General features: G+C 39.5%; 1 protein-coding gene across 1 annotated transcript in view; it reads right to left on the bottom strand.

The window, feature by feature from the left end:
* Positions 1-604: 604 nt before the first annotated feature.
* LOC109921451 (hepatocyte growth factor) overlaps positions 605-25093 on the bottom strand; it is a 48531-nt gene continuing 24042 nt past the window's right edge. The window contains exons 9-18 of the mRNA XM_048610490.1: positions 24763-24896; positions 22070-22172; positions 19927-20057; positions 18318-18350; positions 17785-17881; positions 14667-14741; positions 12901-13044; positions 8507-8613; positions 6190-6335; positions 605-4596 (exon numbers count right to left, since the gene is read on the bottom strand). Coding sequence (XP_048466447.1) covers positions 4414-4596; positions 6190-6335; positions 8507-8613; positions 12901-13044; positions 14667-14741; positions 17785-17881; positions 18318-18350; positions 19927-20057; positions 22070-22172; positions 24763-24896 — 1153 coding nt within the window. The 3' untranslated portion in view covers positions 605-4413. The remainder of the gene's footprint in view (positions 4597-6189; positions 6336-8506; positions 8614-12900; positions 13045-14666; positions 14742-17784; positions 17882-18317; positions 18351-19926; positions 20058-22069; positions 22173-24762; positions 24897-25093) is intronic.

Below are 25093 nucleotides of genomic sequence, written 5' to 3'. Positions count from 1 at the left end.
GGAGGAACAGGTTATTGGAGATGGATGGGAATGTGGAGTTTTCATCTCTGGTTGTATATTCCACTGTTAGATGGGAACTGAAGATACATAGGAATGTGGAGTTTGGAACACATACACTTCAGCCTTGATCTGATTTGATGACAAAGTAGACACAAGGGATTTAAAGATCTACTTCTGCTCCTATTTTGTATTATATATTGTTTAGTTAAGACACTTCCAAAACTTTTATTTTTCTAGAAAACTGTCTTGATATATTTTCTAACCAGAGAGTGCACACACAAGCATGACTAAAGGATCCTAAGTCCATTTAGGGAGATTAGCTTTTAACAAAATCTACAATATTCTAACTACCCTATTCATGACACTACATAGCTTTAACAGGATACGAGCATCTGAAATTGAGTTATTAATCCCACTCCTGAATTGCCAAATTAATAGTATAAGTCAAAAGCTATCTTGGATGTTAATTATTCAAATGAGCTAAACTTGCAGTCACGAGAGTCTACTGCTACAGTTTGGCCTCAGCTCCACTATTTTCACTGCATGTGTTTTCTGGCCTTACAAAATTGTGAAGTGTAGTCAACCAAAATTCACCAAAAAAAAGTTTTCAAGCGAATACTTTTATTTTATATACAGAGTTCATTATAAAAAAGTACATTAAAATATTTTTCCAATCAGCTCAAAATAGCATGTGAAGTGATGTATTACAAACCCATCCCTTGAATAAATGGTTAAGTCTCTCCTGCTCAACAGGAGATAAATTGTATTTAAACACCTGTAAAGTACGCAACAAACACTATTTAACAAGTCAAGAGTTGTATACAGAAGTGTGCAACACCAGTTTCAAAACACTCTCAAAAAGTGTGCCTGTGCATTACAGCTGCTTATAAATAATGTAAAGTATATCACAAGCAACTTTATTTCCAAAATGACCCTAATTTATAAGTGTATTTTAGTTCAAACACAGCAACAGCCCGTTTTAAATTAAAAATATTTTTAAAACTAACCATAAACTGGATTTTAAGCCATGGTTTGAGCCAGATGTAGTTGTAAAAGATCCAGTTTATTTATTGCAATCCCATCCTTCAGCAACATTACATGCTCGGAGGTGCATGCACTTATCCAGTCAAATCACACTAAAGTTTAGTATTTTCTATTTCATAACAGCAAACTTCCATAATCCAAATCTGATGTGAATGCCCACTTTGACTAATGAGGAGATTCCCTCTAAGGATTTATTCTATTTACACTATTCACTCACTTTCTAACTGTGCTCCCTGTGGGAAGCTTCCCCATCAGGAATACTTTTTTGGGATCACAAATAGTATTCTTATGATTAGACAAACATCAGACCTTAAAAGTACTTTCAAATGAAACCACTTCAAACCAGCTGCTGCACTTGTACTACAGTTATACCATTAGATTCCTCACCATAGCTGTTAAGCTCTAAATATGTTCTTTTCTCTTCTTTGGAAACTGGCAAGAAGGGATGGGAAGAGAAAACAAAGTACAATGTTTTATTTCACATTACAAACTCCTTCAATATATTTTCCAAAAAAAGAAACCAGTTCTTTGCTTTATCCTTTGATAATATTTCAATTTTTTTGGCAAAGCTGAAAACTTTATAAAGTTATATTGATCTGGGCAATGTCTGGAACTTAAAATCATCACAAACTATTATCACCATTGCAAGCACAAGAAAACTCTTCGCAATTATGCCACTGTATACTTCGTAGCAAATACAATTTGATTTGTTTTTAGACAACTGCATACACAGTTGTGCCTTAAATTCAACAATTCTTGGTGCTAAAAATACCAAAGTAGTTTCAAAGTATAAACAGTTTTCAGATCATTAAATCACCCAAGAAACAAATGAAATCCATAAAACACAAATTAAAGATATACCCACAATATCTAGTCTGACATGCACTGCATTTGCCAAAAAAATTGCGAATTTATGTCAGCTTTAGTGCCAACATTGCAACAATACCCAGATGCTGGCTCAGAATTATACTACTGTTCAGTATTAATGAAAATACCAGGTCAAAAATTGTCCTTGGGAAAAAAAAACTGTAGTTTGAGGATAAAATGGATAAGTAATCCCAGGTTGACTTTCAGTGTTTCCCCATTTGAATCATTACATGAATATGAAAAAAAACCACAGGTTTTAACTTGGGCATACGTTTTATAAAAGCAGCAACAGTAGGGTAGAACATACAACTGGAAAGATTATTTAGCAACATGTCTGTTGAAAATACTTAACACTCCCTCAATGAACATGCTAATCATTCTTTTATCTCTTCTCCTCAACCCTATTGTCTCCTCTCCTGACGGCACTGACTAACTCTGAGAAATTGGTTTCATAGATCTTTCCTTTACTTCAGCTGGATGCATTTTCCAAGTGGGATAATTGGAATATTGGAAACAAAACCTGAAATTGCTGGAAAAATTCTAGGTCTAGCAGCATCTGTGGAGAGAAAGCAGAGTTAACGTTTCAGGTCCAGTGACCCTTCTTCAGAACAATATTGGAAAAATCTAATTAGCTCCTCTTAACCCAGTACCACTCGAGCCAACTATAGAACATCACCAGTGGTCCTGGTACAGGTCAGCCAACAGGGATTTAATCTGGGAATTTCTGGTTGCAAGACCTAAGTTGACATCTTGCTGTGACTTTTACCGAATTAGCACCGAATGTAGACAGAAGACCCAAAATTATTCATCTTATTACTAGTTAAATTTCTGTATTATTTCTTGAAAGAGAAATCCAGGCAAGTAAAATAATTAATTTCTGTATTTTATCCCAGTCTGAATTTTTCAATATGCAGAGGCATTTAAGCTATGTCGATAGTGTGGTGGAAGATTAAAAAAAAAAGTTTATAGCTATTTCAGAAGATTTATTTTATTTCCTCTGCTCAGAAAGGAAACAAATAAAAGCTAGAAAACTAAAATTATTGGATCAGTTAAATTTTCAAAAAAAGCCTAGCTAAGGGAAATGGAAAACTGGACCGCTGACTGACACTTTGAAACAAATGACCCAAATCAGAAAGAATTATTCACAAATGCTTATTTCTAAACTTGAGCTGAACTAGTGAAAGAGTCTGCTAGTGCAGACATTATGAAACAATTTAATGTGTTATTCAAGGGTCAGCTCCACAAGGCTTTTGATCAGGATTGCTACACGGACATTTACTGGAGGACTGTTAGCAGTCAGTGTTCTCCAAGTGCCATCACAGTTAGATCAAGGGTCAGCAGGTGACAGGAGCAGAAAGGATGAGCTGAATCGGCAAAATAAAGATGCTAACCAATGGAAAGGGCTCAACAGATTGTCACAAAAATAGCTGTAGCTCCAATGCTGCACAACATTCTTATTTCAATTCTGGAATGCAGAATTTGGGATGTTAAAAATTCATTGTTGTTCTTATTCAACTTGGGAGAATCAGAACCAAACAAGTACAAATCTGACCGGCAAATGGAGAAGGAAGCCTTTCTACGGGTGACATAAAATAAACAGGACAAGTTCATAGAAAGGGTTCTCCATTGTCAGTTTGCAAGAAATGTTGCAGCAAACAACATTTGCATTGTACCACGAGGGCAGTTTCAGTTACTGAAGGAATAAAACACCTGGATGCAAACCATTCCATTTTCTTAACAGGAGGGGAAATTGAAAATAAAAATCTTTGAAAAAGACAGAGATATGAACGAGCTTTAAATCCATTTTAGTCCTTGGATTAAGTACTAACCTCCAGAGGATACAAATAAACTTGTAGCATTTATACTTTAACAAGAGTTTCAAAGTTGTAAAATTCTGATTTAAATTCAATTTGTTACATTACTTACATTACAGAAATTTGAATGCTTAGAAAAATTACATTAAATTATGTTCATTAGGACAGCTAGTTCTCCTAAATGAGCCCTGACCAAGTTTCACTCATAGACAAATGGAATATTATTAGAGAGAGAACCTAGTTCTTTACTTGCCTGATTTAACGCTGAAGATTTTGGTCGACATTCTCAAGTGCAGGAAGAGAATTTGTCGAAACAAAGTTAAAGCAAAGGCACTAAAGTTTTAAGGACCATGTGCTGAATGTCTGTCTTCAGAGCAGGACAAGCAGTTATTCCAACATCAAAATTAAATTCGGAAATAGAAGCATTTCAAGTGTGAGACAGACGTTAACATGACGTTTAGAAGGTTTCCTTATTTCTACCTTATTGCAGTTGTCCATTTTAAGTTACGTCAGGAACCCTCCAAAAATACATACAGAACTCACAGAGATATACAAATATAGTCAAACAATGAACAAAAAGATCAATCATTTTTAAAAGGAAAATATCAATAGAGTTGATATCTGCAGCAACACGAGTCTTCAATTGATAAATTATGACTTTGACAATTAAGAATTTCAGTTGACACATTCATCCTGCGCGGCTGTGTTTTTTGTATGTCTTACAGACTTTGTGTATCCATGTGACGTAGTATGACACCCTCACAAAAATACCAGGACGCCTTGGTTTCGCACAACCTCGGCCAGGAATGATGACACCTTGCAATAAGCTTTGGTTATGTTCTTCACAGACTAGGGGGCCACCATAATCTCTCTGTAAAAAGAGAAAATTCACAAGAGTGCAAAGTATTACAACGAGACATTTGCTTACAATAAGTTTCTTGCACACTTTTGTTCTAACATCTGGCTTCAGTAAAAAGATGTGACCTTCAACTTTCCAAAGTTTGAGTGTAGCAATTTCCTTTCTAATGACCAAAGGGAGATATTCATCAGTTCATCACTGAAAAGGATCAACTATTTCACCAGCTTTTCTGGGTGTTTGAGCATGGGATTAGCACCATATGCAGCTCAGACTTCACTCTTGAACCTCTATCTCAAAAATGCGAACTGGGTAAATTTCACCACTTCTCACTCACATCTCATCACTTTAGTGCACTATTCACAGCATACCAAAACACAATAAGATCAATATGTTGCATTCATAATTTTCCATGACCTGTAGAAAGCCTTGCCCCTCCACTCATTTGCCGGTCAGATTTGGACTGGTTTGGTTCTGATTCTCCAAGTTTCATTAAAAACAATGGATTTTAAACATCCCAAATTCTGCATTCCAGAATTGAAATAAGAATGTTGTGCAGCATTACCCTCAATTTCTTTATCAATCATTGCCATAACAACACTGCCACATTTTTGTTTTCAATGATTGTCCTCGGTTCTTTTTCCTCTGACTACCACTTGGCAACCCTTTTGATTCATGCACATTACTTACTATCTAATCCATCCTGCTTATGATCTGCCCATCTAGCTGACTCTGAACACTCTCCACCATATTGATATTTTAAAAAAGTCCTTCTCTCGTTGTCCTTCTTCAAAGTCCAATTCTCAAAAATCAATTGAGTGTAACAGTCCACACCAGTGACACCATCAGGCCATTTTGTTCAGCTTCACGCTCAGGTATCTGAACTCCCAGATGTTACTTAAGACATTAATCATGCTTTTTTCCATAGCTAATCTAACCTGGATTTAATTTTTGTGTAGATCCTTGGTATCCATTACTGAAGGAAGACTCTTGAATTTGTCCACTCTCTCTTGCCAGTCTATTCAATCCTAGCTTTTCCATTAACATTTAAGGATATAATATTGGTCTGTCTCTCATTTATGATCTGCCCAAAATAAATCACTTTTGAGGAGGTCTTTCATTGCTCTGGTCAAGTGCTGTATTGCCTGCAAACCTGAGATTCCATCTATTACGACCTTATCATGAACTACCACATCTCTTTGGCATCTCTTCCTGCATCTTCTCTCCCACAGAATTTAACAGCATGAGTGACAGAAGATGAACCTGTAGAATTTTCTTCTCGAACTGTAATTGATGTGTACACTCACTACTAACTCTGATAATAGATGTTAATGACACTATACTGCTCATGATTTACCAGTAAAACACGATATTCCTACTCAACAGTATCAGTCATAGGATTTATACTGTCAATTAAATGCTTCAGAATGAGCTTCTCCCTCAGGCGGACCATATTAACACTGATCAGGTTAGCCAAACCAGAATCTATTGTGTACTTTCATTTCTTCAGTACAATGCAACATTTAGCAGTTTGCCAATAAAAAAATGTGTATACTTGCCTTTATCGTTCTTTATATTTTAATTTTAATTATTTAAAAATAAACTTACCTCACACGTACCAACAGTTCCCTTTTCATCTCCTGCACAGATTTCAGATTCATTAATTTGGATTTTTCCTTGATGGTATTCATTACATTTCTTATTTCCAACTATAGGGATCTGGGCCACCTTTAGCTCACCTTCATAACCTGTGCCTAAACAAGAAAAAGGAATAAACAAAAAGGTTAAAGATACTCAAGTAATTGTTAGATATTAAATTAAATACATTTGAATCTAAGCTTTTAAAGCATGCCTAGTGTTATTGTGTCTAAGAAAATTAGCACAATTCAGAGAACCCTCCAGAGCCAACATAATGTGTGGAATTTCAACTCAAGGTACAGACAGTTTTTTGAGAAGGTCTTGAATTAATACAAAAATTCACGAGAATCAAGAATGCACATGATTTTGGGTGCAACTCTATTAAAATTCCATGATCTTAATTATTCCTAGATTGTACTCCTGTAATCATTAGAAACAGGCATCATTCTCTTATTCTGCCCATCCTTCAATGACGAGCAAGAACACTGTGACATATATTTTGCTTTCACTCGCTGAATGCTAACATAACGGGGCAACTTCTAGATCCTTTACAGAACATGCTTGATCTTTGAAAGTTTATGAAGCCTATGTAGTGTATCAGACCAGAACTATTCAGACAATGAAGACAACAATGTACCACATTATACTTCAATCTTGAAGGTTAAGGCCAACTAACACAAAATATAAAAATTCTATTTTTATTTGCTGTTTTGAATATATGTCCCCATTGTTGGAGTCAAAAATAATTATTTAAGGGATGAAAGACTAATGAAAAATATTTGGATTTAGTGATGTGTGTTACAATCAGGATGGGAAGATTGCACACAGACTTTCCCTAATCCCACTACTCCAAAGCTCAACAGAAATGTAATTATTTTAACCAGTTCACATATAGGAATTGTATGGTCTATTTTACACTGGGATAAAAATATCCAAAATGTATTAACAGATAACACATTTTGTTATATTGTAAAAACAGAAAAAAAAGCTTATTCAATGAAGATGCAGAATTGAATAACACAATCGGTTGAAAATATAAATGTTTAGTCCTCTAAATAACTCAAAATACATTCTACAAAAACATCCACACCAAGCAACAGCAGAGACAGAATGGACTTTTGGCCAATAATGGTTAGCTCTTGAAAGAAACAAAACAATAAGGTGTGGAACGTTCAGATAGCTGTTGATCTGGTATTCTGGCACTTGTGGACAGGTCAATAGACATGTGTTGAGGAATCTTCCAGTTGCATTTTCAAGTGACAATTCAGTTTCTCACTGAATTCACAACAAGTATGCTTCAGAAAAAAAAAAAAGAGTAAAATAATCTACATAGCCTGTTGCCCGGCCACAGTCTTTCCCAAATTGAAAACCAAAATCAATTCTACTGCCTGCAAAATGTAGCTTAAATAGAATTGTAATACCCAGGCAGGTGGAGATTTGAGAAACGTGAATGTAACTAATTAGCTTAAGTCATACAATTTCCCACAAGTGACTTTTTAAAAAGGTTCCAACACCCTTTCACTGGCATTTTCTAAAAAAATACAATCCCGTAATCTCCACAGAACATGAAATAAATAATTTCTCCCCATATTCCATCAAAACTCAAATTGTCAAAACAACTGAATACAGAGCATTGAAAGCTCAAGCAATGGTTTCAAGTGTAATAGACTAAAAATGAGTTAAATGACCTGCCTGCAGGAAAGGAAACAAAGTTTGCTCAAATTTTAGTGGAGTCCAACAGGAAACAGAATGCAGCAAAACCAAACTATGACCTGAAGAGAATATTCAATATAAGAGAATATACGATCAAGTAACCTGTCAATGTGTGTTATGACTCAAACTAAGGGCTCTGCTTTTAGATCAGTGACAAATTTAAATCATAGAATCTCTACAGTGTGGAAACAGGCCATTTGACCCATTGAAACCATACTAAAGAGAATCCCAACCATACCCATCCCTATAACCCTGCACTTCCCATGGCTAATCCACCTAGTTTTCACATCCCTGGACACAATGGGCAATTTAGCACAGTAAACCCACCCAGTCTGTGCATCTTTTGACTATGGGAGGAAACCGGGGCACTGGGAGGAAACCCACATAGACACGAGAGTGTGTGTGAACTTTGTACGGTCACCTGAGGCTAGAATCGAACCCTGGGTCCCTAGCGCTGTGAGGCAGCAGTGCTAACCACTGAGCTAATGTACCGTCCCTGGTTCAACAAACAGGTTACATTACCCAGGCTAGGAAGTATCTAGAAACATTCATCCCCTCCCAAATGTTTGTTTACCTTTGGTTTCTCCCCATCCAGATATATTACATAAGGTGCCTTCCCTTATTTCACATCCAGGCTGAGGCAGTTTGATCCAGTGAACATAACCTGTGGATTTTACCGGCCTGGTAAAGAAAAAAAGGGTGAGATTAAATGCAGCAAACTGGCAGTCAATGCTGAGCGTGATTCAATTCTACAGAGGAAGTGTTTGATATTCAAATTAATAATAATGTGTTGAGATATTCTGTGCAAATTTCCAATTCGAAAATATGGACTGATTATTTGTGATTTTCAGTATCCATTGTGTTCTCTTCTACCAGTTGAAATCAACAGTTTTCAGTATTGTCATTCCAGCAGCATGACAATTCTTGCAATCTGCCAGGGTGGACATTTTCTGGTGAGGATCCATTTCAATCAGGTTTGTCACGGGCACTGCGCCACGCAATCAAACTGAGTTTGCTCTGCTGAGAAACAGCATCAGAACATCAAAAAGATTACCGAGGGTGGGTAGGAGTGTGATGTTGTAGCTACATTCAGATCAACCATGATCTTACTGAACAGCAGAGCATGCTCGAGCACCTGTCTGGCCTATTCTTGCTTCTCACTGCTTAGTTGTATGTATGTTCATTGAATTAGCATCATTCAGAGATTCAGTACAATTTAGAAGGGCCAGATCACTTTCTGATTTGGTTCACTTTGGAGACATGTAATTCTACAGAAATGTTATGGACATAATTTCCAGAATGTTCAATGGCAATGGGCCAGCAGTGGTATCTTAAACCTGATGATTACAAGTATTGAGAATGAAAGGGAACATCCATTTCCAGTGACAGAGCATTTCTGCAGGATCTACCAAAGCAATGAGATCAAAAACTGGAAGTATTGAGAGCTCAATTCACACAAACACTTGCTGTCACAATGTTAACAGTAGCCGTTTCCAATTCTCCTGAGCAGCAGGAAACAGCCACCTCCTGATTCACAAATGGTTTGTGGCAAGTTAAGGAACTAGGAGTATCAATGTGGACTAAAAAAAAATAAAAAATAAAAATTGGAACTTTAATTGGGTAACGTGCGACTTTGATTTATACATAAAAATGAGGGCTCTGCCTAAATCAAAAGGAAACATCTGAAAATAGAAGCAGTCAGACAAGGTGGGCTGCAATCCCTCCTCACAATTTTTATTCAGTAGCTATCTTTTTTTAAAAAAAATTCATTTGCAGGACATGGGCATCTTTGAGAGGGCCAGCATTTATTCCCGATTCCTAGTTGCCCTCAAGAAGGTGTTAGTGAGTTGCTTCTTGAACAGCTGCAATCCACTTGGGACAACAAGGTGCAGAGCTGGATGAACACAGCAGGCCAAGCAGCATCAGAGGAGCAGGAAGGCTGACATTTCGGGCCTAGACCCTTCATCAGAAATGGGGGAGGGGAAGGGGGTTCTGAAATAAATAGGGAGGGGGAGGCAGATAGAAGATGGACAGAGGAGAAGATAGGTGGAGAGGAAACAGACAGGTCAAAGAGGCGGGGATGGAGCCAGTAAAGGTGAGTGTAGGTGGGGAGTTAGGGAGGGGATAGGTCAGTCCAGGGAGGACGGACAGGTCAAGGGGGCGGGATGAGGTTAGTAGGTAGGAGATGGGGGTGCGGCTTGAGGTGGGAGGAGGGGAGATTTTGAAGCTTGTGAAATCCACATTGATACCATTGGGCTGCAGGGTTCCCAAGCGGAATATGAGTTGCTGTTCCTGCAACCTTCGGGTGGCATCGTTGTGGCACTGCAGGAGGCCCAGGATGGACATGTTGTCTGAGGAATGGGAGGGGGAGTTGAAATGGTTCGCGACTGGGAGGTGCAGTTGTTTATTGCGAACCAAGCGTAGGTGTTCTGCAAAGCGGTCCCCAAGCCTCCGCTTGGTTTCCCCGATGTAGAGGAGGCCAAAACGGGTACAGTGGATGCAGTATACCACATTGGCAGATGTGCAGGTGAACATCTGCTTGATGTGGAAAGTCTTCTTGGGGCCTGGGATGGGGGTGAGGGAGGAGGCATGGGGGCAGGTGTAGCACTTCCTGCAGTTGCAGGGAAAAGTGCCGGGTGTGGTGGGGCTGGAGGGGAGTGTGGAGCGGACAAGGGAGTCACAGAGAGAGTGGTCCCTCCGGAAAGCAGATAAGGGTGGGGAAGGAAAGATGTCTTTGGTGGTGGGGTCGGATTGCAGATGGAGTAAGTGTCGGAGGATGATGCGTTGGATCCGGAGGTTGGTGGGGTGGTACGTGAGGACGAGAGGGATTCATTTTTGGTTGTTATTGAGAGGACGGGGTGTGAGGGATGAGTTGCGGGATATGTGGGAGACACGGTTGAGGGCGTTCTCGACCACTGAGGGGGGGAAATTGCGGTCCTTGAAAAACGAGGACATCTGAGATGTACGGGAGTGGAATGCCTCATCCTGGAAGCAGATGCGGCGGAGGCGAAGGAATTGGGAATAGGGGATGGCATTTTTGCAGGAAGCTGGGTGGGAGGAGGTGTATTCTAGGTAGCTGTGGGAGTCGGTGGGCTTGAAATGGATATCGGTTTCTAGGTGGTTGCCGGAGATGGAGACAGAGAGGTCCAGGAAGGAGAGAGAGGTATTAGAGATGGTCCAGGTGAACTTAAGGTTGGGGTGGAAGGTGTTGGTGAAGTGGATGAACTGCTCGAGCTCCTCGTGGGAGCACAAGGCGGCGCCGATAGTCATCAATGTAACGGAGGAAGAGGTGGGGTTTAGGGCCAGTGTAGCTACGGAAGAGGGATTGTTCCACGTAACCTACAAAGAGGCAGGCATAGCTTGGGCCCATGCGGGTACCCATGGCCACCCCCTTTGTCTGTAGGAAGTGGGAGGAATTGAAAGAGAAGTTGTTGAGGGTGAGAATGAGTTCGGCTAAGCGGATGAGGGTGTCAGTGGAGGGGGACTGGTCGGGCCTGCGGGACAGGAAGAAGCGGAGGGCCTTTAGGCCATCTGTATGGGGAATGCAGGTGTATAGGGACTGGATGTCCATGGTAATCCATTTGGTATAGGTAGACCCACAATGCTCCTCGGGAGGGAATTCCAGAATGGCGCTATATTTCCAAGTCTGGATGATGAGTGGCTTGGAGGGGAACTTGTCATGGTAGACACTGCTGCTACTAAGCATCGGTGATGGAGGGATTGCACATTTGTGGGTGTGGTGCCAACCAAGTCAGCTTTGTCCTGAATGGTGTCTAAGTTTCTTGAGCATTGTTGGAGCTGTGCTCAGACAGCCAATGGGGAGTATTCCTTCACACTCCTGATTTGTGCCTTGTAGATGGTGGGCAGGCTTTGGGGAAATCAGGGGGTAAGTTACTCGCTGCAGGACTCCTGGCATCTGACCTGTTCTTGCAACCATCGTATTTATGGGGACTGTCCCATTGAGTATCTGATCAATGGTAACCCCCCAAGATTTTGACAGTTGAGGATTCAGTCATTGTAACACCATTGAACATCAAGGGGCCAGTGGTTAAAGTCTCTCTTGTTGGAGACAGCCATTGTCTGCTACATGCGTGCCACGATTGTCATTTGTCACTGGTCAGCCCAAACGTGGATTTTGTCTGGATCTTGCTGCATTTCAACACAGACAGCTTCAGTATCTGAGCAGTCATGAATGGTACTGTGCAGTCATCAGGGACATCTTCGTTTCTGACATTCTGATGGAGAGAAGGTCATTGCCCAAGTAACTCAAAATGGTTGGGCCTAAGACACTACCCTGAGGAAGTCCTGCAGAGATGTCCTCAACCAAGGCGGTAATGAGTTCCGGAGCTAAGTGGCCCTGGCATAACTTAAAGTGGGCATTAGTGAGCAGGTTATTGCTAAGCAAGTGCTGCTTTACAGCACTGCTGGTGACACCTTTATTACTTTACTGATGATCGAGGATAGACTGATAAAGGTGATAAGTGGCCAGGTTGGATTGGTCCTGCTTTGTGAGTAAAGGACATACCTGGGCAATTTCAGAGACATAAATTAGGCTATTAAAAACATAATGACCATTCTGGCACTTAGAGCTAGGCAAAACTAACTACTCCCTCCCCATGGCCTTTGAATTTGGACTGCTTCCAATATTTGTTTGATTTTCCATTAAGAAAATTTGTGTGGCATGTAGCTCAACTATTTCCAAGCTTCATCAACTCTGAGTACTGGGAATTTTGGAAATGGCAGTAATGAATACTCACACATTTAAACAGAAGCCTGGAGAAGAAGAAAAAATGGGTACAAATATTAAGCATCTGGATTCATATACAGCATTAACTGTACAGCATTCAGGTATCAAAACATTTTTCAAACTATAAATACAAAATATGGTGTAACATCAAATAATAGATTTTAACCCAGAAGCCAAGTTTTGACTTTGACATTCTACGGTCATGTGGTTAAGTGACACACCTGGACAATTTCAGCATCACTAGATTGGATCCGTCTGGGCCACAGACAAGCTGTGATATCTCTCTTACTTGCTTATGAGCTTCCTCACTTTTATCATCTTTGATAATTCCCATCACAGCTTCATATCCTCTTAAATCTGGCTTACTAAAACAAAAAAAAACAGATACCAGTTAGACTCTTCCAACCTATAGGAGTTACCTCTCTTCAGCTTAATACCACAGTAAGCTGCATGCAGAGAATGATATCAATGGTTACAAGTCTAAATAAAATGCAATGTACTATAATAATTGGATAAGACGAGTGAATAGGAGAAAGCAGGGTTCATTTCCCAAATGAAATGTCTTTTTGAAAACAATTACAAAGTAGTAGTCCAGTTGCTGTGATATTCAGAGCATCATTTTCAATTAAAGATCAATTTAATATAAAACTGAGCTGAGTTGATCATTTATACAGGTCTTATCATTTCACACGCAATTACTGGTTGGATTTCTACGAAAAAATATTTTCTTTGCCACATTTGCCTTTTCAGTAAATAATAACCAAACGTGTTAAAAAAAGCAAAAAGTTTAAATGAACTTTCCCTTAGTGTTTTCCACTGTAGCCGAGTTCATCACTTGCACAAGCCTTTTCATTTCACACACAAACGTAGTAGTTAGTATTTGCAGGAATATTCACATTCCATGATTTGTTTAGGTATTAATCACACAGTGTACTTTCATTGATTAATGTATTATATTATTGTTTAACTGTAACAGATGTAAATGTTAGTACTTTATCAGTGTGTGACTTTGCTTAGCCTCAATTTACAGAAATGCACCATGGGATTGCAAACAGTGTAAAGGTAATACACCAATGTCATAAAATTAAACTGTAAATGCGGAGAGGCCTCTGTTTAACTTATGCCCATTTCACGATTGAGAAAACAGAAAGCTTAAGATTGAATAAGGTTCAGTTAATATCCTCCCAGCTCATTAACTCCTCATCAGGGAACTGAAAAGGCAGAGAGGGAGTTAATGGTGAAGAAAATCCCAATGATAGCTGTGATCTGCACTGGGCTTGTTTTAACTTGTAGAAGTGAACCAACTAGATTTTGACAAAAAAAACTTTATTTTTGTATTAGAGTTAATTTTGTAACGGTTAATTTTGTGTTCAAGTTTGTAAGTGTATAATCTTTAGAATTTTAATGTTTAGGACTACATACGTATTGACAATGTACACGTATATTTAAATAAAGGCAAGATACTGTGGATGCTGGAAGTCTGAAACAAACAGGATGCTGGAGAAACTCAGCAGGCGTGGCAGCATCTGTACAGAGAGGAACAGTTAGATGTTTTGAGTTTGGTTATGGCTTCATCAGAACTGAGCTCCAACTATCATATTTCTCCATTTCCTCAAGATGGAAATTATGATAAACTATCCTCTTAGCTAAGCAAAGAGTCATAAAAGTAAGATTAAACAATCTATAAAGGAAGAGGAAGAACCCATGGATAATTGACAACTTAAAAGGAGCCAATCAGGAGACAGTGACAGTAACATCAGTCATTGTCAAACACCTTGAAAAAGGCCAAATATAAATTGATGGCAGATCATTGAAACCAATTAGTAATAACTCTCACATCACTTAGTTAAATCATAATTGATCGTATTGTTGGTCAAGGTTTGGAAAAGCTTAATGTAGAGTCTAATGGTACTGATAGGGTTCTAACACTCTGCTACGTGCAACCATCACAAGACACTCAAGTATCTGAAATAAAAATCATAAGTACCACGTGGAGAAACAGTGCTTGGCTGTGAGAACCCAATTCTCTTCAATTAATGATCCTCCACAGAAATGGATATCCCTGAAGTAGAGAGAAAGGATTAATCAGTAAATGGTAACAGAAGTATGCTCATTTTAGTCATTGACAGATTAGAACAAAGAACAAAGAAAATTACAGCACAGGAACAGACCCTTCAGCCTCCAAGCCTGCACGGACATGCTGCCCATCGCAAATAAAACCCCCTACCCTTCCGGGGACTGTATCCTCTATTCCCATCCTTTTCATGTATTTGTCAAGATGCCCCTTAAAAGTCACTATTGTATCTGCTTCCACTACCTCCCCCGGCAGCAAGTTCCAGGCACCCACCACCTTCTGTGTAAAAAAAAAACTTGCCTCGTACATCACCTTTAAACCTTGCCCCCCAAACCTTAGACCGATGTCCCCTAGTAACTGACTCTTCCACCCTGAGAAAAAGCTTCTGACTGTCCACACCGTTCATAATCTTGTAGACCTCTATCAGGTCGCCCCTCAACCTCCGTTGTTCTAGTGAGAACAACCCAAATTTCTCCAAACTCTCCTCGTAGCTAAAAAGATATCACAGATATTTAAGGGATATTCGATTTCTTAAGTAATATAAATATTGGGGATGCAAGACGAAGATCTCCAGGTACACACTATTAGTTGTGTAAATACCATCCTTCCCCTTTTTCTGTATTTTCGATTGTGAAAGGAACTGTTTTAAATGCCAAGGATAGTTAAAGGTTTTGCTGTACTCCTTAAAAATAAGTATCCTGACACTCATTGCACATAGCTGCTGGTTCAAGCAGTAGCGGAAGCTGAGTTTGTAGACACTCTGGAGGCAAGGAATGTAGGTACGAATGGAGCATTGGCTGGCAACAGGTAGCTGTTTGGTCTGAGGACTGGTCACCAGTTATAAATAACAAACGCCTTCTGTCAAATACAACTGGGAGACTGGCTTCCAGCAGTTGAACAACTTGGGAGGTTTGAATACTCTGGAAGAAGCAAAATCGGATTTCCAGGAAGGCAAGGGTTATCCTTTTTCTCTGCAGTAAAAAATAATCTCAAGCCTGAAGATAACAATTGTTTTCTTTCCCCTTCTCCAGTTGCTGTAAGCTGTGACTTTTAATTGACAATTCAAAGAACAATACAAAGTAGGAACTAGTCACGCTGTACTTCCTGCAATCAGAGGAAAGTAACTGGTGAAGGAAGATCAAAAAGCTATGGTCTGATCAGCACAAGAATAGAAAATCATCTCAGCAAACCCTGAACAAAGACCAGGGGACCACCTTCCCAGTCTATCCCTTCACTCATAACACCCATTTTATGTTTCTGTCTCTATATGCGTGTATAGAGGGATAGTTTATAAGTTAGAGTTATATGACAATGATTACTAATTGGCTATTTATTACAAACTACAAAGTACAGAAATCCTGTACTTCATTAATCTGTGTCTGAAAGACTTTTAAATTCAGGAATTTTGGGTACTTTTACAATTTTTTTTTAAAAACGTGAAAACATTAGGGATAGTGGGCCTTGATTTCTTGCTTAAAACCTCAGTGAGGGGTTACTGTTGTTAACAAAATTTGATAAAGGTACTGATCGATAAATAACTCTGGTTTGGCATCTTAGATTGCGGTTTGAAGCACTATTATTAAGGCAGTGTTAGGGGGTAAATCACAGAGAGCAAGACTAGAGTCTCAGTGGGGGTCAAGTGACAGCTGCACAATACTACCCTTCCCTCAAGACAGGAATTTTGATAAATTATCCTCATAGTTTAGTAAAGAATCATATAAGTAACATTAAACAAACTATTAAAAAGGAAGAACCATGGACAATTGGCAACATAAAAGGAGCCAATCAGGAGATAATGGCATTAACAATGTCCCTCATTTGAGCTTCACTCCTTCAGCACCTTTTTTAAAAGTTAAAATGTCAGAAAGGTTCAGGGGGAGGTGTGTGCCTGCAATCCCACAGCATATGAAGATTCCAGCGAGTTCAAAATATCCAGAAAAAGGTAAACATTTTCTATGGCTAACTTCTCAATATACAATATGCTCGACTGTGCTCCATTATCAGGTCAAGCTAAAATCAGATGGAGAGATCTTCGGAAGGAAGTCCCACATCATCTGGTTTTAATCCTGCAGTCAGAATAATTAGAACAAAACACACATCTAAAACGGGTTCCCATCAACCAGAAAGTCATTGTGTTGGAACAAAGTGCTGGAACTTTACTAAATTGTTATATTTCTTCATAAGTCACATTTGGGTAAAGATTCAGTAATTCAGCCATTTCTTTAAACCTCTGAGGTGTTCTGAACCAGGTTAATACAGGAGATTATGGGTGCTGAGTGAGCTGAATATATAGAAAAGAACAAAATAAAATTTCAAAAATCAACAAATCCTAGCAAAGTACAAATACACCTATTGTTCAAATTTCAAAAAATTTTAATTCGCAACTTACTAAAAAGATTCATTTTGCATTAGTTACTGACAGGAATTTTAAATTTTGGATTGATTGAAAACAGCCAGTACTGATTATTATAAATACTGCCCTATTTCCATTCTTGATGAGTTCAAATATCACTTTTTTTTTGTTAAAATCGATTCCTCAAATATCTGGATTTATTTTCTTCAATTAGAAAATCCAGATTGGAGGGAAGAAAATGCTGCCTTAATAAAGTCAATGTATAATCTCTTACTCAGCCATACCAATCAGGAGAGCACCAGACACTACAACAAACCTCAGGGCCTGTCTGTCTGAGAGAACACAGAAAAAGAAAGGTAACCAAAACCTCAAATATGGAAAAGAAGTGGCTACTTGGGCAAAGTATCAGACAGCTTAGACATGGTTACCACTCTCAGTTCATCAATGCCAAAGGATTATAAACTGGAAACACTGATTAGAATAGGGGAGGGGAGTTTTCAAATATCGCGTTCAGTGTCTCTAGATATCAGTGGTCCACATAATGAGCTCCCTTTTACAATAGAAAGTACAAATGTAACTGTGTTTTTGTAAAATGGATAGATGCTGGATTATCCATTTTAAAAAATGAAGTTGCAGAATAACTGGAAAAGGGTTTGTTCACAAATCAGTGAGCTTTACCTGTGTTGCAGGCTAACCATCCAGCTGGAGGTTTTGGCTTTTGCTCGAAATCCATTCACTATTCTGGTCTGTATTCTACTTGAACACTGTTGAGCACCTGGAAATTGAATTGGGTAAGAGGAAGAAATAGCGTGCGCTTGTCATTAAAATCAGAACTTCACAAAAACCTAAATGATGAAAAGCGTTACCTTCTTAATGTTAAAGCAACACTCAAAATTTGAATAACCGAGAAATCAAAACAAAAATCAGTGTATGTTTTAATAGCAGTGTTTCAATAATGTATCCCTGCCCTTCCCCTTTACACTGTATCTCCACAAGTAAATTGACAGAGAATATTTATATATGGAACGTGTATTAAAGCAACATTCTAACCTGCCAGGCAGCAAAAATAAAAATGAATATTGCCTTCAAGCTATAGATTTAGCCACCAATATGAATTAACAAAATTCTTTGTGTGAGAGGTTCTCACCAAAAACCCAAGTCAGAATCTTCCATTAGAAACATAAATTCAAATGACAATTTAAGAAGCATACCTGTCGAGGCTAATTCAGATGATGTTTTGTCACCTACATAGAAACAGCATGATGTTATTATAAGGCAAGTTACTCCTTGACACAATGAATTGAAATGTAATATAAATATATATTTAGTCTAAATCCAAAGCAAAATGTGTGCAGGCTAATCTTCCCTGTATCATTCCAATTTTAACGTGCCAAAATAATCACAACAAAATGTCAGCAAGAATGGGATTTGAGCCTATTCACGCATAATGAAATTGGATTTGCAGTTTTTTTTTAAACAAAGAAAATCTTAAACTTCAACGTGGTGTCAACTAAAATTCAAACATGCTGTAGGTTTCAAAAAGTTGGATCCAACATAAAATTTGTATAGCAAATGGTTTGTATGCTGACTGTTAAATAAAGACCATTATGTTACATCATATTTTAGCAAAGTCAATGGTCTGCAGATACCTAACACTACTTGCAAATATGCACAAGCAGAAACCCGGAAATGGACATGCGCAGAATTCTAGAGCTTCGTTTGCACGCAAAAGCAAAGCTGTGCACATGTATTAATGCAGATTCTTCACACACATGCAGTTCTGTTCAGTATCTTCACACGTGCAACAATGCTACCAACATCAAATCCGCACGTGGTCAGGCCCCTATATCATAAATGTAGAACTCCGATTTTGTCATATGCAAGAAGAACTGCACGTGTGCAGAAAAACAGCATGATATTCAAACAGAGTTCAGCAGTAAATTATCCAGCATATACTTATTACCAACGGTCTTAGTTCAGTCTTTGGCATTCACAGCTGCATGATTAGCAGGTTTTCTTCCGGAAGCATGAGAATCTCTACTGTTTACGCAATGTCCATAATTTACTTATGAACACAGATGCTAGAAGTCATAAAAACGTTACTTATGAATCTACCAGTTACCATTCAAAAGGTTAATGAGGGCTGAAATATTATTTTCTCCATTCAAGTTTAAGAGTTGAAATTTCGAGGTAAAGTTTAGGAACATTAAACATTTAGTACTAGCTTTAATGTAACATTAGAGCTGCATCCCATGCTCTGCATAAAAACCTCAAGCATCAAAAATCTGCAATACAGTCATTAATTTGGTGAAATGCAGAGGCAATATATGTTAAGTTAACTTGTCATCTTTCTTTGTTCTCCAATTTTGTTTTTCCTCAGAGCTCAATAAATCTGTTAGAACATATAATAAACACACAGATGCAGCCAAAGTTTGCAACATCCATGCCAGTCTGGCTGAGAATCTATTTGGTTAAATGTGATCTTATTCCACGGCAGAATAGCATGAACAGTGAAGCACTAACATAACCATAGTGAGTGATCAGTTTTCTGAAATATTTGCATTGCATCATTCGAGAAATGAATACAACAGCCACAAAACCGAATCTCCATCTTGAAAACACAAGCATGGGTATCCCCCCACAACTGTGAGATTCACAACCTTCTGGCTATTCAAATAAACCAAGAAGTCAAAAGTATAGAAGAAGCACATGGCACTCCATGAGCAATTTTCTGATTATTGTTCCCATTGAGCAAAAATCTTTGCATTTAGAGTGATTGGAGCCTTACAGGCTGCAGCTTACATGTCTTCTGTTACTTACAAGGTTCAATTGCACAATAGTCCCATGGAGTGAGGGGATCAATTGTGTAACACCAGGGACCATGTTTGTCTGCATCTGGACTGCGACAGTAATTCTCCGCTAAGCCTTCAGAATTGATGTTCAAGGTGATTCTGCACATAGGGAAAAGACAGTGTGTGAACAATAAAAGATCTTGTTCTCTTTCTAAGAAGGATAAAGCAGTGTGGATGTTTTAACACTACCACCAACACAATCTTCCTTAGCGACATGTTACATTTTAAATATCTGGTGCTTTTGGTCAATTATGTCTGTGCTCCACACGCAACTTAAGAGGGGAGTAGACAAGCAAATAAGCCACACAGCCACTAAAATTGGTCTATTCTTCAAATGTGTGTGTGGAGGACCTGGGTCACTCCGTATACATCTGGCTATGTGAAGAGATTGTAGTTCAATACCATTCTGACGGTAACTTACTTGATCAACAGTCTTTACCACCACAGAAGGTACAATCGATACAATTTGCAGATGTTGTATACTGGTTGGACTGCTCTTGTACACTTCAAAATGGAGGTTCGGTAGGATCAGCGTGGATTATTTCTAATTATTACAGCTTTTCTCTAAATTGGGTTATGACCACAATAGGAGGAATGCACTTGGTAATCAAGTTGCACAATGAGTCACAAAAAATCAGAAATTGCTGGAAAAGATCAGCAGGTCTGGCAGCGTGTGTGCACACAAATGCACAGGTATTTTTAAAAAGGGTAAAAATAAGTCTGTAAATGAAGGATAGAAGTTGATGAATTCTCACAACCCAGAGTTTCCTGCTCAAAAAACAGAACTGCCAGAAACAGAGAGAGAGAGAAAGAGCATGCGAGACAGCGAGAGGTGGGGTGAGAGGAAAGAGAGAGAGACAGACAGAGACAGACAGAGACAGAGACAGAGACAGAGACAGAGACAGAGACAGAGACAGAGACAGAGACAGAGACAGAGAGAACAGGCCAGATGATAGAGTGAGCCATGATCAAATGCTGCAAATAGACCCACAGTCTATATTCAGGTCATCACAGCATTGAACCTTCCAGGAATAGAAGAGGTATTCAAAATTAATGGGTGTCAGAATTTAGTTCAATGAATGTCGGTGTAAAATGTTCCTTAATATTAAGTAATACATTAAGCCACAGTTTCTAAGTCTTTGCAGATTTTTCTTTTCAGGAACTATCCTCTACCTAATTGAGGGATTTGCTATCGAGGAGGATGGTGGATCTGAAGAGTCACCCTACCCTTTATGATCTCCATCCTGCCTTCACTCCCCAGGTAATCCTGGGCCCCTGGGGAGTCCTTTGCCAGTGGCTGTCACTGCTTCTGCTGACAAGAGATGGAGAGCAGCTTTTCGTGGACTGACCGGCAGTTCTTGGCTAACAGGTCTTCCATTACATTGCCTTCTGGAGGAGCAATGGCCTAGTGGTTATTATTGCTGGCTTGTCAATCCAGTAATTTAGCTAACATTCTGGGGTCCAGGGTTCAAATCCCACCACGGTAGATAGTGAAATTTGAATTCAATAAAGAATCTGGATTTAAAGAGTCTACTGATGACCATGAATCCATTGCTGACTGTCGGAAAAACCCATCTGATTCATTAATGACCTTCAGGGAAGGAAATCTGCTATCCTTACCTGGTGTGGCCTACATGTGACTCCAGACCCACAGCAATGTGGCTGACTCTGAACTGCCCTCTGGACAAATTAAGGATGGGCAATGAATGCTGGCCTAGCCAGGGATGCCCACATCCCATGAACGGATTAAAAAAAAAACTTTAAGGGGATCCCAAAGCCTGGGGGTAGCCCTAACAGCTACTAAGAGTGTTGAAGGACACAAATCCAGGAGCTCGCCCACAAAGGCTGACAGTGAGTTCTCTACCAGTTGTCCAACATTGGACAAAAGCTCATGTTGGGCTGACTAGATCCAATCCATTGTTGCACAGTAAACTATAACAGCTATCTATACTATGCAATGCTGCAGCCCTGCCATTAAGTACCAGTGCAGTGGAGAGGCTGAAGGTGTAAGGAATCGATAAGCATGCCTAATGCTGGGTTGAAAGACACATCTGTTTACCAACGATAACAATCCCAATCCCCAGCACCCAAAAAAAAAACTGGAATCTTACCTTGCAATAGCCTGGCTGTAATTTACCCATGGTGCACAATGAATGCCAGTCCTAGTTTTAGATATAGTTCCTCTATAGGTTGTTCCAGTCCCTTGGTAACATTCTAGACGAATAGAAAATAACAGATTAAGGTTAACAACTTGGGTTTGTAATTGCTTATTTTTAATTGTTGATCATCCTTCCAAATTCCTTACACTACGTGTTCTGAATTTCTTCTCTCAGTTAACTACATAAATCGTCTTTTGTAGGCCTTAAATAGGTTTTATACTTTAAATTCTACGGCACAAGAAGGCTAGTGCAATAATGCAAGTGTTCATTTGAAGTCCAATTACTGAATTTAAGGGACATTTAGTTGTTACTCTACATTTAAGAACGAAACTCATCATAATTTCTTATTAAAAACAAACCAGGCCTCTTTAAAGCCAATCATATCACCACTGCTGAGAGGATTAAAAATGTCACTGTTGTCCGTGGATGAATTATCAGGTTACAATTCAAAACAAAGAGAGGCTGGAAATAATAAATTTAAAAAAAAACTGGAAAACGCCAATAAGTGCTGACAGCATGTTTGGAAAGTGAGAGAAGTACAGACTGTAGGTAGCTCTCTTCTTCAGATTAGTTTAGCATTGGTGGGTAATTGTGGCTCATAGATTCCAAGAGGTTTCACCAAAGCTCTTCTGTTCAATGTCCTAGAAGTAGAATAAATTTTCTTATTCGCTCATGGGACGTGGACGTCTCTGGCTAGGCCAACATTTATTCCCATCCTACACTGCCCTGGAGAAGGTAGTGGTGAACAACAGTTATTGAACTACTGCAGTCCTTGGAGTGCAGGAACACCCACAATGCTGTTAGTGAGGACATTCCAGGATTTTGACCCAGCAACACTAAAGGAATGGTGAAGAACTTGTAGATGGGGGCAATCCTGCACATTCGCTGCCCTTGTCCTTCTAGACGGTAAGGGTCAAGGATTTGGGGTAATTATGCAATCGAGAAAGCAAGCATTAAATAAGCTGAATTACTTTAGAGTTTATTTGGTAATAGTTTGAATAAATTTTTACTCCTCTACTTGTTTCCTTTCCAGTCGCAATTCAAGTGGCTGCAGGCAAAAATCTATTTTAACATATACTTCAACTGTGATAACAAGAAAACGTGAAAAGAAAAACAAAATGCTGAAAATGTTGAAGGGTGTAAATGAATTAGACTCATATGTAAGATGGATTTTCAAAATAAAATTTGGATGGGATGTAATGAGGTGCCAAAAGGCTAAATCCATTTTTTCAGAAGATACTACTGAAGGGTCTCACCTCAAAGCATCTTCCATTTTCTCAAACTATTTACATCTATTATCCTCTTTGAGGCACTGACCAACTCATCACCCTTAAATTTTCCAAACTCTTGGATCATCTTGTTGATAAAGTGCAAGTGGGTGCTGATCCCATGCGGACAGATGGGGGACACTGCTCAGACTATTACTAGTAGCGGTTGCTAAGGCTGCAGAGAAAGGAAGAGGACACCTCAAAATGGAGGTGCCTCTGAGGCCCAGTAAGAGGTTTTGATGAGATGTTGGGCCAGCATGGTCCAATCAGAGAACCAAACACTGAGTTTGGCAGTTCTGGATTGACAGGGCAGCCCTTACCAAAGGGGCACCTCCAAGGGCCATGAAGCAGCCAGCCATTCAGGAAGGTTCCACATTGAAGGTTCCGGCTCAAAGGACAGTGTATTTGGGGCAGCACAGTGGTCAGCACTACTGCCTCACAACGCCAGGGACCCGGGTTCAATTCCACCCTCAGGCGACTGTCTGTGTGGAGTTTGCACATTCTCCCTGTGTCTGTGTGGGTTTCCTCCGGGTGCTCCAGTTTCCTCCCACAGTCCAAATATGTGCAGGTTAGGTGGATTGGCCATGCTAAATTGCCCATAGTGTTCAGGGATGTGTAGCTTAGGTGGGTTATAAGGGGATGGGTCTGGGTGGGATGCTCCAAGGGTCGGTGTGGACTTGTTGGGCTGAAGGGCCTGTTTCCACACTGTTGGGATTCTATGTGATGTGATGTGATCTCTGCAATTCAACCCCACCACCCACCTCAGCCAACCAGGAACTCATTGAAGGTCATCCAAGGTGTCCCTACTCCTTCCCATGAGGCAGGGCCACATCTAACACTGAAAAAATGTGTTGGCAAGGGCATAAACGTCCATTCCCACTAACTAATTTTCACCGGTCTCCCACCATCTGGCAGTGGGCCACTACTCTGCTGCTGTTCCCAACCCAGAGGACATATGGTCAAGTCAGTCACACATCAGGTTCCCCTCATGACATTTTCTGCCACCATTTTATAAAGGTCTCATATTACCAGTCCATCTCCAGAGGGCTGGTAAAATTGCGCATGTGCATGTGGCCACATTATACATTTCCCTTCCAGCATTACTACATCAAGTGGATCCTGTGCCCAGGAATGTGTATAATTCGGGAAACTGTATGCTGCTGCCCTCTTGTGCCTCACTGATTTTCTGAGGGACTACAGGGAGGTGATTTGCTGCTTTTTCAAAATGGTGCTAAAGGGGGTGTAAGGAAATCGGTTATTTAACCTGTAATGCATCTTATTGACTCTTGTGAATTAAAAGGTATTCCCAGCTTTTATCAAAAAAAATCTTATTTTTAAAGTCAGTTTAAAATACGCACAGTCACTTGCTTGTTTTACCTTCTGAAATCGGAGTTTTATTCTCACATCTTGGGATATGAAAACAATAAGCTACTCGAATTTCTGGATCTGTAGTGAAGCACCAGGGGGCTTCTGTTCCATCAGGATTCCTGCAGTAATTTTTATCCAAGTCCCTGTAAAACCATCAGAATTAAATATTAAATATTACAGGATATGGAATGTTAAAAGTCTGAGCAATGAATGACTTTTGTTGTCACATGTATTTGGGAAAAACAGTGAAGAAAGTGTTCTGTTGCCACAATCCGGTACCATTTTGGAGAGCATCGTCACTATTGCCCCTTCACACCCTCCCGCTCCGAGCATGCTCACT

Source organism: Rhincodon typus, chromosome 22, assembly GCF_021869965.1.
Source record: "Rhincodon typus isolate 14 chromosome 22, sRhiTyp1.1, whole genome shotgun sequence".
Classification (NCBI taxonomy): domain Eukaryota; kingdom Metazoa; phylum Chordata; class Chondrichthyes; order Orectolobiformes; family Rhincodontidae; genus Rhincodon; species Rhincodon typus.
The sequence above is the reverse complement of the archived record's forward strand: the minus strand, read 5'-3'. Positions and strand labels throughout refer to the sequence as shown.